Raw genomic sequence first — 13,114 nt, 5'->3', positions numbered from 1 at the left:
GAATCTTGAAATCCACGAGCAGAATACTTTATTCTACAGATTTATTGTATTTTCCGGTCCATACATTCAACACTCAATGTGCATTTACAAGAAATAAAAATGAAAAATCTGGTTGAAGCAAAATTTTCAATTTCTTTTGCGTTACAAACGTAATAGCTACAAACTACTTACAATTAAAGTATTTTTGACTGCTAAAATAGAAAGTTTATCTCGTCATCTTCATAAAGAGACCAAGCTTTTGCATGTACAGTGAACCCTCGCTATATCGTGGTACACCTTTCACAGTCTTGCTGCTTCACGGATTTGAATCATGCATTGTGTTCTGCATTCTGATTGGCTAAACAGTCTCTCCGCTTCTTCTCTACCTGTGTGTCAATAACGTTGCGGATTAATATGTACATGTACGTAAAACAGCTTGCCAATTTCAAGAATCTTTTTGCCAGAAGAAAAAAGAGTGACAACAACTACCTATAACTATGTTCTTCTCTCGAAAAAACACACCTGCACCGCGGGCTTTAGAAGACAAAAAACACTGCAATCAGGATGCAGCGGTTCAGTCAGAAGAGCAGTGAAATACACGCGAGTCACTATTTGTCCTACTGTACTTTGTATTTTTTTTCATAATCATTTTTCATTTTCTCCCGTTCTAATCCAATGACTCGGGTCACGGTGGGGCGGTGCAGATCTCTGCAATTTGAAGCCTTCAGTTCGTATTGATGCTTAAAATTATTATTTTACAGTATAGTAGTTATTTGTAAAAACAAAAACAAACAAAAAAACGTTTATACAGTACTTTTATTTGTTAAACAAATGCTGGGGCCTGTAAAAAGGAGCCAACTTGCCAAACCAGGAGGTCACCACAACACCGAGTTGGAATTTAAATGTTCTCGGTGAACAGCCTGCTGAATAAGCCTCGTCAATACACAGTGGATAACAACGTCAGGATGATTTTCAGAAGAAAAAAACAACAACAAAAAAAAAACTTGACACTGATTTTGGCCAATCAAATAAAAAAAGTCCCTTGACTTCCTATTGGAAGAAGTCTCAGATGTGAAAGTACAGCAGAAACATATCTAGGCACTGACTGATGAGGTGAAGATGCTTCGTTTGCAGAATGCAGAGCAGAGAAGGACAAGCAGTTTAGCTACCTTGAAAGTCCGGTAGCGGACCTTGAACAGTATATAAGAACAAATGACATTGTCACCACTGGACTTTCCATTAATCCCAGGTCGTATCCAAAAGCACTGAATGCATGCAACGAAGGGGAACAACAGGTGGCAGTATTTATTAAGACAAAAGGCATTGAGCTGGATTATAATCATGTGAAAGCCTGCCATCTGATACCCAGAAGTAACAGAAAGGATAAGCCAGTTAACATATTGACATTCACCAACACAAGATTCCTTTCCTAAAACAGGATGAGATGCCCCAAAGTACGGATGTCTATATGAATGAACATCTGACAAAGACCAATGCTGACATTGCAAAGAAAGCACGTTATCTGAGAAGAATGAAGAAAATCCAAAGCACATAGACTAGAAACTATAGAATATTTATTAAGCTTAATTGATGACCAGAAGAGGCCAAAGTATTAATGGTGAAATGCATCAAAAAATTGGAAAAGTTGGAATGACTACCCTCATACAGTGAAATAGCAGGACCGGACTTGGAACTGGTTATCACAGTATAATGTTCAGTGATGGGGCTCAGCTAAGCAACAACAAATACATAACACAATGTATTCAGGACAATGAACAACTGGAACTGAGTGCAACACATTACATATAGAACAGGGTATTGATCCAGACAATTTTTTTTTTTTACAAAATGTTTGTCATTGTCATTAGTAATTTTACAAAGTAAAATTATAGCTAAGGACAAAATATTGATAACTTGTCAATGTCATGTCAATATCAATAATTCACTTGACGTTTACACGTCTCTCATCCTACCTGATGGAGCTTGAGAAGTAAAGCAAAGAAGAATGGGCCAAACTGCCTAAAGATAGGTATGCTAAGCTTGTGGCATCATATTCAAAAACACTTGAGGCTGTAATTGCTGCCAAAGGTGAATCAACAAAGTATCAAGCAAAGGCTGTGAAAACGTATGTAAAAGTGATTTGTTTGTTGTTTTTTTTTAATAAATTTGCAAAAGTATAAAAATGTTTGCCACATTGTCAAATTGAGGTGTTTGTATGTAGAATTGTGAGGAAAGAGATTAATTCAATACAATTTGGAAGAGGGCTATATATAGCAAAATGTGGAAACAGTGAAGTGCTGTGAATACTTTGTGCATGGACTGAATACTTATGCTTATTCTCACTGAGCAGTTTCAGAAAAGTCAGTTGAAAACATGGAGGGAGGGCTATGATTAAATTCAAAGTTGAGTAGCAGTTGAATGAGCAAATTTTGAAATCTCCTTTTTACAGAAGTCACTCTTCTGATGCTCAAAGATGGAAAAGCTGGTATGCAGCCATTCACTATGGCTGGTATACAGCTGGACAGAAGAATAACATAAGCAGCTGCAGTGAATGCTGCTTACAGAGGAGTAGATCATGACTGTCCACAGACCTAACTAACACAGAAACATCTAATGTTTACCTGATGCTAATGCAGTGCCATGAAGGTTCACACTGAAACAGGATCAGTCGTTTGGTGTCATCAGTTATCGCCATCAATTTGCCAGATGAAGACACTGCAAAAGCAAGGACCGTGTCACTTCCGGTGTCCTCTGATGCATCACTAAAGACAGAAAAGACAAGGCTATAAAATTAGCACCACCTTTGATATTAGTACAAATGGTTATCCAATGCACTCTCTTTACCTGCTATTTACATCCTTTGCTATTTTTAGCCTCTTTTCAGCACGGCTGCAGTCAAACACAAACGGTTCTCTGCAAAATAGCACAGAAATGTTAATGTATTACATTTGAATCATTGCTGTGATAGTGACACATGAAATGATGATCACTTAAAAGAATTGGCAGGAGAAAACAGTACAGTTTAGCACCAACTCCATGATTTCTTCTATCCACATTGGAAAACTTCAGGCAGAAATAAATAAATATTTTAGACTTACGTAGATTGTTGGTGTGATAAATTAAATCAAACCTCCCTGTTAAAAGGAAGCTATTTCTCACCACTATCACTATGTGCTTGCTGAGGTTTGATGTGAAGGTCAACAAAAGCACAACAGTCAAACCCTTCCAACTCACCTGGCAGATCCCAAACATAAACTGGAGAATACAAAGATATAATCTGGGTATATCAATACTGCGGCGAAATGTGTGGTGGAGCGGAGACTCATGAATGATATAGACTGAACACTGTGAGCTGCTGTAACTTACGCTTACCAGAAAATAAATTTCCTACCATCCCGGTCGCAGCAAGTCTACAAAACAGTGATTAATATTTCAGCAGAAGACGTTGGAGCTATCATCAGCGGCATTCAGAACTGGAAAGTACCAGGGCCAGACAAGCTTCAAAACTTCTGGATCAAGAAGTTCATAGCTGCACGCCACCAACTTGGTGTTCATATAACCTAACGCTCCTGTTAAGGAAATGTAAGACAAGGTCCTCCAGATCCCTGCCAAACTTCTGTTTTCTTAGTAGATTCATATTTCAGTACTTTAGAAAGCGGAACAAAGTTTAATCTTGACTCATTCTGAAAGACAAGAATCACAACGTGCTTTAAGTTACTGTTTCACTTGCCACATTTTCTATGAAGAATATTTTGTAGTTCATGCTGATGTCAGTTTGTGTCTAAATTTGCGATTCTAACAAAACATAAAGTTCTTGGGGGAAAAAAGCGTAATCAGTATCTCCACAGTTTGGCGAAAACCAGAATTCCCAGAACAAGAATTCTGGGAATTCTTATCAGAATTCCCAGAGTTCTAACAACTCTGGGAATTGTTAGAATTGGCTTATTTGAGATCACCTATTTCAAATTTATATTTGTCATTCACTGCCCATTGATTCTGATGCTATCAATAATCCAGTTGGTTTATGTGAGGAAAATCTTGTAACATATATGTAATTTATTTTCATAATTTAACATAGAAACAGTGTTTAAAACAAAATTTCAAGTGAAAATTATAGATGATAAAATTAGCTGGATACCCAACATTAAATAAATCTGTAATAAAGTATCAAGAAGTATTTCAAATACGGCCAAAGCAAGATATTATCTGAATAGTAAGTCACTACACATCTTGCATTGTTCAATGATTCAGCCATATCTAAATTTTTGTGCAGAAGTGTAGGGCAATATATATAAATCAACATTACAACTACTAACAGTACAGTATTGCAAAAAAGAGCCATCAGAGTAATACACAATGCTAGTTTTCTTACACACACAAATCCTTTATTTGTTAAGTCTATTTTATGAAAATTGCAGGAAATTGTGAAATATCAATGTCTTGCAGTTCAGGACATTGGTATTATATGGAAGAGAATTAGGGCCACCGAAAAAAAAAAAAAAAAAAATTCTGAGTTTAATGTCAGAAATCTGAGTTTAAGGTCAGAATTCTGAGTTTAAAGTCAAAATTCTGAGACTAAAGTCAGAATCCTGAGATTAAACTCAGAAAGTCAGAATTCTGACATTAAACTCAGAATTCTGACTTTAATCAGAATTCTTTTTTTTTTCAGTGGCCCTAATCCTCTTCCGTAGTGTTAGTACTGTCTATAGTTCAGATTTTGTACTATATGTATAAAATCTGTTATGATCAGTTACCTAAACATCTTCAGGAAATGTTTTTTGAAAGGAAAGGTGGGTACAACTTAAGGGGAGCACTAAATTTCAAAATATGTAGCATCTGAACAACTATGAAAAGATTTTGTATCATTGTAACTGGGGTCAAACAATGGAGCAAACTGAATATGGAACTAAAACAATGTCCATACATCAACCAGTTTAAAAATAAATGCAAAGCTATGATAATCACATTGTACAGGTAAGAAGGGAATTGACACAAATATGAGTTTTTCCTTCGTTTCTTCTGTGTTACCGTTACCACTATTTGTAGCTTATTATTATTAGCTTACTATTATTATTATCATTTGTTTATTTTCTCTCTCTGTTTTTTTACATTTTACTTATTGTTGTATAACACAGATTAAGAATAATTTATAGGTGTACACTGGCAAGCAGTTGGTAATTATTCTGATGCTGCATGTCCGGTTGTTATTTACAATTGTTATCATACTAGTATTATTGTCTTGTTATGAGTTAGTTTGCAACCACTTTGTCTATGTCATATAATTTATTTGTTGGCTCTTTAGCCCAGTATATTCAACAGGCACATGAATATTATAACATAGTTTTAATTAAAAAGCTTTGATAATTATTGCATAAGTAAGTAATATATTCCATTAAATTGAGATAAGGAGTAGGATTAAATAAGTGTTCACTTATTCCTATCCCTTTTCTGCAATGGAAATTTCGTTGAATTCTGTTCAATGACAATAAATGCTATCTATCTATCTATCTTTTCAAACAAAAAGTAGTGGTAAACAAAATATTTTCTTCTTGGTTATGTATGCACGTTTTCTCTGTCCTACTGATTGTTTTTTTTTCTTGTTTTTAAAACCCTTTCTGAAATATATAAATCAAATCAAATTTTTGTTTTTAATACAATCTTCTTGGAGCTAAGAACAGATCACTGTAGTTCTTCAAGGAGTTCTACTATCAGTAGGTCTGAAGCAACTAGCTACAAGCCTGAGATAACACACACACCTCATCACATTCCACCGACTTGACTTGTGAATAAGAGTCTGGTAAAGATGGAGTTCTGGGCAGATGGCTTCCTTTAAGAAGTTATGCACTAATTCCGATATAACAGTTTAGACCTCTGTTTTTGAGCACCAAAAAGATTACTAATATTTCCTATAAATCATTAAAACGGAAATCCTTATATTAACTCTATTTTTCAACTTTTGAACGACGCAAAATATGAAAGTGGAAAAAGCTGATAATGTGGCCAAACTGATACTGTAGCCAAGCTAACGGCTCTAAGGTGTGCTCTGCAACTGTCGACCAGGGATATGCAATGGAGACTTCATTGCCGTCGTTAACCAAAAGAAAAATCTCCTCCAATGCCCATCAAAACATCGACACCACCCAGCAGGGTAATTTTGTTCCGCAATTAGGAAAACAACAACTCAACCGTGGAACCCATTAACAAGCTGACAAACAAGATGGATGACGTCAGTGTGCAGCAATGTGACAACATGATAATGGTGGCCAACATCCCTAAGTTAGCCGAATTGAACGCAGCTGATATAAAAGACTGTGAAACTAAACTCTCCGGCCTGGAAAAAGATGTTCCTGCACTCATCAAAGAAAATGCGGAGATTAATAAAAATTGATAGAACTAGAACTCTATAAACACTGCTGGAGTTTGAAAATCCAGGGCTTGCCAATGGGTCTCTTAAGAGAGATTCAGCAGCTGAGATTCATCCTGTTCAGTGAATCTGTCTCTCCTTAAAAACATTTCCCACTTCTTCCTTCCTCACATCGTGTCCTTATGAAACATTCAAAACAAAAACAAGTTATCTTACTTTGACAGAGTGAAAGAATTACATATAAATAACAGTCTTTGCCACCTTGTGTCTCATACTCTAAATCAATGTTAAGGATTAATTAAAACTTTTTAAGATTTACAAAATCTCAGTTAACCTTCATAGCGAGGGCTGAACCCTGGTATCACACCCACCACTATAGCTAATATTAACTGGCATCTTGCCCGTGGACATAATTACAGTATAATATACTGTAATTCTATTCACAAAATATAAACGGCAATATATCCATCTTACTTGTGAAGCGTTATCCCCCGAGATCTCACGTCAATAGTCAGTTGATATGAACAAAAATATCCAGCAGTGCTGAGGCTTCTGCTACAATCGATAGTAGCAACACAAACGCACCCAAGCACAACACTTTCATTATAATAGCTAAGAGGTTGCTAGATGACTGTGCCAAAAAGGTAGTTCCATGTTTCGTAAACGAGCAGAGTCTGAGCAGAAATTAAGTGTGTGCGCTAGGAGAAGTTTTGAATAAAAGCGTTACAAGTTTTGAGAAGAAAGGCATAAAGTCCTGCTTTCAAAATGAAAATGTAAGCAAAAGTATTAAAAGTTTTGAGAACAAAAGACATGAAATCCTGTTGTCAGACTGAACATGTGTGCTCATTCCCTATACAAGTCTGGGTTTGGTGGTTGCCAGGAGAATGATACTTGTCTTTACAAGTATTTAGTAAAGTATTGTCTTTACACTTGTGCCAAATGTAAAGTTTGGTGGAGGGTTGTTTGTCAGGAGCTGGGCCTGGCCCCTTAGTGCCAATGAAAGGAACTCTGAATGCTTCAGCATGCCAAGACATTTTGGACAATTCTATGCTCCCAACTTTGTGGCAACAGTTTGGAGCTGGCCCCTTCCTCTTCTGACATGACTTTGCACCAGTAAACAAAACAAGGTTCATAAAGACATGGATGGCAGAGTCTGGTGTGGATGAACTTGACTGGCCAGGACAGAGTCCTGACCTCAACCCGATAGAACACTTTCGGGATGAATTAGAGCAGAGACTAGGAGCCAGACCTTCTTGTCCAACATCAGTATGTGACCTCACAAATGTGTTGCTGGAAGAATGGTCAAAAATCCCGATAAACGCACTCTTAAACCTTGTGGACAGTGTTTTCAGAAGAGCTAAAGCTGTTCTAGCTGCAAAGGGTGGACCAACATTCTATTCAACATTTGATTCCTGAAATTGATGACAATTATTGTAGTGATCTGCTCCTTGACAGCTAGTTTTTTCTTCTTTACCCTTTGTTTCTGTGTGATTTTCCTTGATCACCACCAGCTGTTTTCAGTTTGTTGATTATCTCCCGCCTGTATTTAAGTTATCTGTGTGTCCCTTATCAGGGTGGATTCTTTGTTGGTGCTTTGTGAACCTCGGTGACGCCAAGCACGTTTTGATGCACAGCTGCTTACTACCTGTTTTGGCGTATTAAAACGCCTTTACCTGCTCATGCTGGTGTTTCTTCCCTGCCTGCAAACCACTACATGACAATTATAAGCAGATATGTGAGGTAGACATTACCAGAAGAATTGGATAAAGCATTAGGTGCTATATCCAAAGCAGGATGCGATGGCTTGACAAGTGACTTTTATAAACAATTTTGGGTTTATATAACCTTGTGTTTGGAATGTTCACAGAAATATTGGAAATCACTGTCTAACACAAATTATGCCCAATCTATGAAACAAGGTATTGTCACACTCATTTCTAAACCCGGAAAATATCCAAGTCTTCATGGTAATTTAAGACCTATAACACTATTTAAAAAAACAACAAAGTTTTATATTTTTAGACTTTTATAAAGTCTTTGATATAATAGAACATGAATTTATGTTCAAAGTTTTAGATTTGTTTGGGCTTGGAAAGAAATTTATTAATGCAATTAAAACATTTTACAAAAAAACAAACATTTCAGTGTGTCTTCCACATAGTACTTCACAAAATTTAGAATTAACAAAGGTACAAAACAAGGATGTGCAACCTCCTTTCTGTTTTTGCTCCTTTCTATTTATTGAGAATTAAAAATGCTCAGTTTGGTAAATCATCTGTGCCAGGCCAGGGGTTTTCAATCAGACAGTTGATGACACAACCAACTTCCTAAACAACCTGAATGAAATTCCCAAACTTTCTAATTAACTGAAAAATTTTCAAAAGCTTAAATTAAATTTCAACAAATGAGAAATTTTGCCTCTAAAGGACTGTCCTATATCTACCGCTTTTAATATTCCTGTAAAATCCAACGTCAAATATCTGGGTGTGCATATAAATAAAGATAAGTTTTAATATTTGGGAGAAACTTTAAACATGTAAAACTCATAGAATAGACAGATGAATTTATCCATTAATTTATCTTAATTATCCGGTCAGTTTCCCAATAGTATGAAAATTGCTAAAATTATTCCACTGTATAAATCTGGAGATAAACAACACTTAGCAAATTACCGTTCTGTTTATCTTCTTCCACAATTTTCCAAAATCCTGGAATAGCTATTCAACATCACTAGGCAATTTTATTGAAAAAAAATATCAACTACTTGTGAATAGTCGATATGGCTTCCGAAGTAAACAATCAGTGTCACATGCACTAATTGAACTTGAGAATGTCATTAACTTTATTAATGAAAAGAGATCTCAAAAAAGCATTTGATACTATAAATCATGACATTTTAATCAGTAAATTGGAACAGTTTGGGATCAGATGGATTGCACTAAATTGAGTGAAAAGTTACTTAAAAAACAGGAAACAATTTGTGAAGATGGGAGAATGTCAGTCTGAATGTTTGGATATTGTGTGTGGTGTTTCTCAAGGGTCAGTGTTAGATCCAAAATTACATTAATGACATCATCAATTCTAAGATTTATTTTATTTGTTGATGAAACAAATATTTTAGCTTCTGGTGAAAATCTACAATAACATTTGGATATTATTACCTCAGAATTCATTCAAATTAAAAGCTGGGTTGATATGAATATGATATGAATACTAAATTTTACCAAGACAAAATTCATGACATTCTCTATCAATTAGGAATGTGGCTATTGATGTGACTTAAACATTAAAAAACTGCTTATGAAACGTTACTTCTTTCACCAGCATGTGTTATTATGCTGGAGATTAATATGTAAACATAATTATATCCCATGTTCTGTGAGGGTGATAATGAATCAACAGAACACCACTTCTATGAATGAAGCAAACATAAAGCTTTGTGGCATGATGTGTGCTGCTTTCAACTAAAATTCCAAACCTACTTGAATTTTCTAAGAATTACATTATTTTTGGGACCCCGAGAAAAGAAAAGAAACTTGAAAGGTTATTGAATGTAATAATTGTCATGGGCAAATATATTATTCACAAATAATATATTATTTGTGTTGTTCCCACACTTTTCACAAGGAACTCTACCACTTCTCATCTATAAAATTCATGGACAAACAATGATATGTGGATCTGTGTCAAACAATCTGAAACTACCAGAAAACGCCTAGTTATTATTTCTTTTTCTTTTATTTACCTATTTTGGTTATTAGATTACTTATTAGATTACTTTTTTGTCGCTTTCAAATGTTTGGAAGCAGCCTGTGCTGGCCTTTTTAGGTTTGATTATCGATGCCATATTTGCTGAATATGATGTTATTAACAATAACATAATAGAGGCTGGCCTGCCCATGATGTTAACATATGGTCAATTAAATGGTGCGTGCGTAAATCCAGCCTATTGTCAAAGGTGTGCGTGCCCAAGAAGATATTTGTAATGTGCATTGATTACTTTACCCTTCCTGTGGTACATTGCATGAAGGAGTCCAGCGCTGCACAATTTTATATTTGGTCAAGAATAAATTAGACCTCTTGCTATGGAAACTGATACTGATTCCAGCTCCTTTCCTTGGGCTGTCCAACAAAAAGAACTGGGAAATAGAAAAAGCTAATAGAACAAAAAGTAAAAAAATAAATAAATAAATTCCAACCTGGGCTCTTTGGTATGGATCGCTATGAGTTTGCTGCTGCAGGTTGACAGAAACCATTCCCCACAGAAACCCAAACAAGCCATTGCTCACGGTACCGAACTGAATGCTCTTAGTTCTTGTCTTCCACGTGGAGAATGCGGGGATGATCTCCACAGGAAGTACGTCACGGCTACTTGCAATGTCACGTCCGCTTTGGGCCTGTCAAAAACACACAATCCCCGCCTCATCACACTACGCAAAACGCCCTCTTGTGCTGCGGTGGCCAGGGGAAGAGTTTCTCAAATATGCACGGCCGTTAAAAGCATGGTTAAAAGATTTAGAGTGGAAAATAAAAGATACATAGTGGAGCGGGGAGGAGTAGACTGTAGGGGGCGTATCCTGTAGTGTTTTCTATAGACATAATACAGTGTTTTCTAGTTGGCTGCACCAGTCTCTTCTGGAGCAGAGTGAGGGCTTTAAGGGGCGTGGTGTGTTTTGTTACATAAAGGAGCGCTGACCGAGCTGCGTTGATTTAGTGGAACAAACTGTTCACATTCCTCGTCTTTCTTCACAAGGTAAAGATAAAAAGACTGCATTTTACCTCTACCGTCGTGGAAGCACTGTGGTATTCCTCTTCTAACCAGTTTAATAGTAGACAAAGTGCAGGTTTGATAATGGCATGAAGATTAATTTGATATTGTCACTATATTTTTAAGATAAATGTTGATGTTTGTTTTTTAATGCAGGTTGTTAAAACATGTCGACCTCCCTGTTAAGGATCGGACACCTGCGATGTGTCAATAAGGTAATTCTTCCTCCTGACTTAAAAGCTCACGTTGCAGCCTCAGGGCTTTTTTTTTGCTTATGTGGCTACATTCTAAAACTACAAACCACTGTCTTTCTGTGTGCCTATGCAAGCCAATCTAGTGTGCTTTGCTTCAAAAACACATACTCCATTCATTTCAGAGAATAATGTTGTTTGTTTATGGTTATTAGGCCTGCATCGACATGAATTCAGAGATCAATGGATAGTTCTTTGTTTGACAACACTGTTTTGCACAAAATATTTCCATTCTACATACTACTAACAGAGGTGTGTAGTAATTTCTCACATTTACACAATATCATTTTTATGTACCTTTAGGAGTATCCTAGTGAAAGAAATATATACTTTAGTGTATTTCAAATATACTTACATTTGTTTAAGTATATTTTAAGTATACTAATTATTAAGTGTACTACCTATAAATATATACGAAGTATACTAAAAGTATGCTTGTACCAATTTTGACATTATAACTTTAAACATACTTAAATATAATTGTACCAAAATACACTTTTAAGAAATAAATATAAATAAAAGTATACTTTAAGTGAACAAAATATGTATTTTCCCAAGAGTAAATATACCTTTGCTCAAGTCTATATTTAAAAGATATTTTAAATATCTTTCAAATATTTTTTAAAGATATTTTGTGTATATTTTAAAATATATGCTCAAAATAGAATTTTTTAAAATTCACTTAACGCTTAATTTAAATGATTAATTTCAGTATGTTTAAAATTACATCTCAGTGTATACTTTAGGCTAATAAAGTATGCCTTTTTAGGTGGCTTAATAATCTTTTACTATTTTGTTAAAATGGAAAAGAATATAAAAACATAACAGTCCTTATAGGGGAATTTGATGTAATGTTGTTTAACAAAGTAAATAATATGTTCATACCTCAAAATATCAAACATTGACAGTTTTGAGGTGCTACAACAAAAATAATACTTCAATATGAATCAAGCACAGAACACTCAAAAGTAAAAAATAAAATAAGGCTTTTTAGCTATTTAAAAAAAAAATGTGTTAGTCCTTAACACTAAATGTAAGGAGTTATCTTCAGTTTTACATCTCTCCAAATATAATCTGTTGTTTTCAGTTTTTTAACTAAAACACGGAAGCTGACGGAATCTGTGATGTACAGATGTGTGATGTAAGATCTGTTATTGAACGGCATTAGCTCCTGTTCACACTCCAGACCAGATGTTGGAGGTATTGCACACTTTCAGTTTTTTTGAAAAACGCCATAAGGAGAAGAAAAGCCATGAAGCCAGAGAAGATAACAGACGCTGTTCAAATTTGCCATTTTTACTCGCATAATATTGCCTTAAAAGTAGAGAGGGCCTTGATGATAAGTAGTTTTGGTAAATTCAAGCTGGTGACATCATACTCCGAGTTAGACGACAACACAACTAGACAAGAACCGGATGGAAGTGAAATATGTGTCACCAAAGGAGCCCGAAGGGACGAAGGCTGCTAACGTGTTGCTAGTTGGTGGTAAGTTTGCTTCAAAATGCAAATTATCTTCGATTAATTATAAATAGTGCAGTACATATATAAACAAACTTACGTTGGTTTCAGAAATAATTTATAAATTTTATTGTGACTTTTATGATTATTACTGTAAATAGCCCCAACTTATTTGTTATATGCCCCTTTTTGCGCTTATTGCCTTTTTGTTAGTTGACTTTTGAATTAATGCTTTTATATTGATGAGAGAACTACCGCTGTTTATGTTGTGCAGTGGCTGCTTGGCAACAGAAA

The 13,114-nt window shown here is 35.4% G+C and overlaps 2 protein-coding genes across 9 annotated transcripts in view; one reads left to right on the top strand and one right to left on the bottom strand.

Moving 5' to 3' along the window:
• The window catches only part of wdr4 (WD repeat domain 4), a 41,832-nt gene extending 31,126 nt beyond the window's left edge, over positions 1–10,706 (bottom strand). For 3 of the 4 annotated variants that reach the window (XM_028023218.1, XM_028023220.1, XM_028023221.1), the window contains exons 1-3: positions 10,543–10,706; positions 2,824–2,892; positions 2,601–2,741 (exon numbers count right to left, since the gene is read on the bottom strand). In XM_028023218.1, the coding sequence (XP_027879019.1) occupies positions 2,601–2,741; positions 2,824–2,892; positions 10,543–10,625 (293 nt within the window). In that variant the 5' untranslated portion in view covers positions 10,626–10,706. The remainder of the gene's footprint in view (positions 1–2,600; positions 2,742–2,823; positions 2,893–10,542) is intronic. The other variant, XM_028023219.1, reaches the window with a different exon arrangement.
• A 64-nt stretch (positions 10,707–10,770) lies between these two features.
• LOC114148168 (calphotin-like) overlaps positions 10,771–13,114 on the top strand; it is a 35,662-nt gene continuing 33,318 nt past the window's right edge. For 2 of the 5 annotated variants that reach the window (XM_028023217.1, XM_028023214.1), the window contains exons 1-2: positions 10,771–11,096; positions 11,268–11,326. In XM_028023217.1, coding sequence (XP_027879018.1) covers positions 11,279–11,326 — 48 coding nt within the window. In that variant the 5' untranslated portion in view covers positions 10,771–11,096; positions 11,268–11,278. The remainder of the gene's footprint in view (positions 11,097–11,267; positions 11,327–13,114) is intronic. The other 3 variants (XR_003596228.1, XM_028023215.1, XM_028023216.1) reach the window with 2 other exon arrangements.

Source organism: Xiphophorus couchianus, chromosome 7 (assembly GCF_001444195.1).
Source record: "Xiphophorus couchianus chromosome 7, X_couchianus-1.0, whole genome shotgun sequence".
NCBI classification, from domain to species: domain Eukaryota; kingdom Metazoa; phylum Chordata; class Actinopteri; order Cyprinodontiformes; family Poeciliidae; genus Xiphophorus; species Xiphophorus couchianus.
This window is presented reverse-complemented; position numbering and strand designations above follow the sequence as displayed.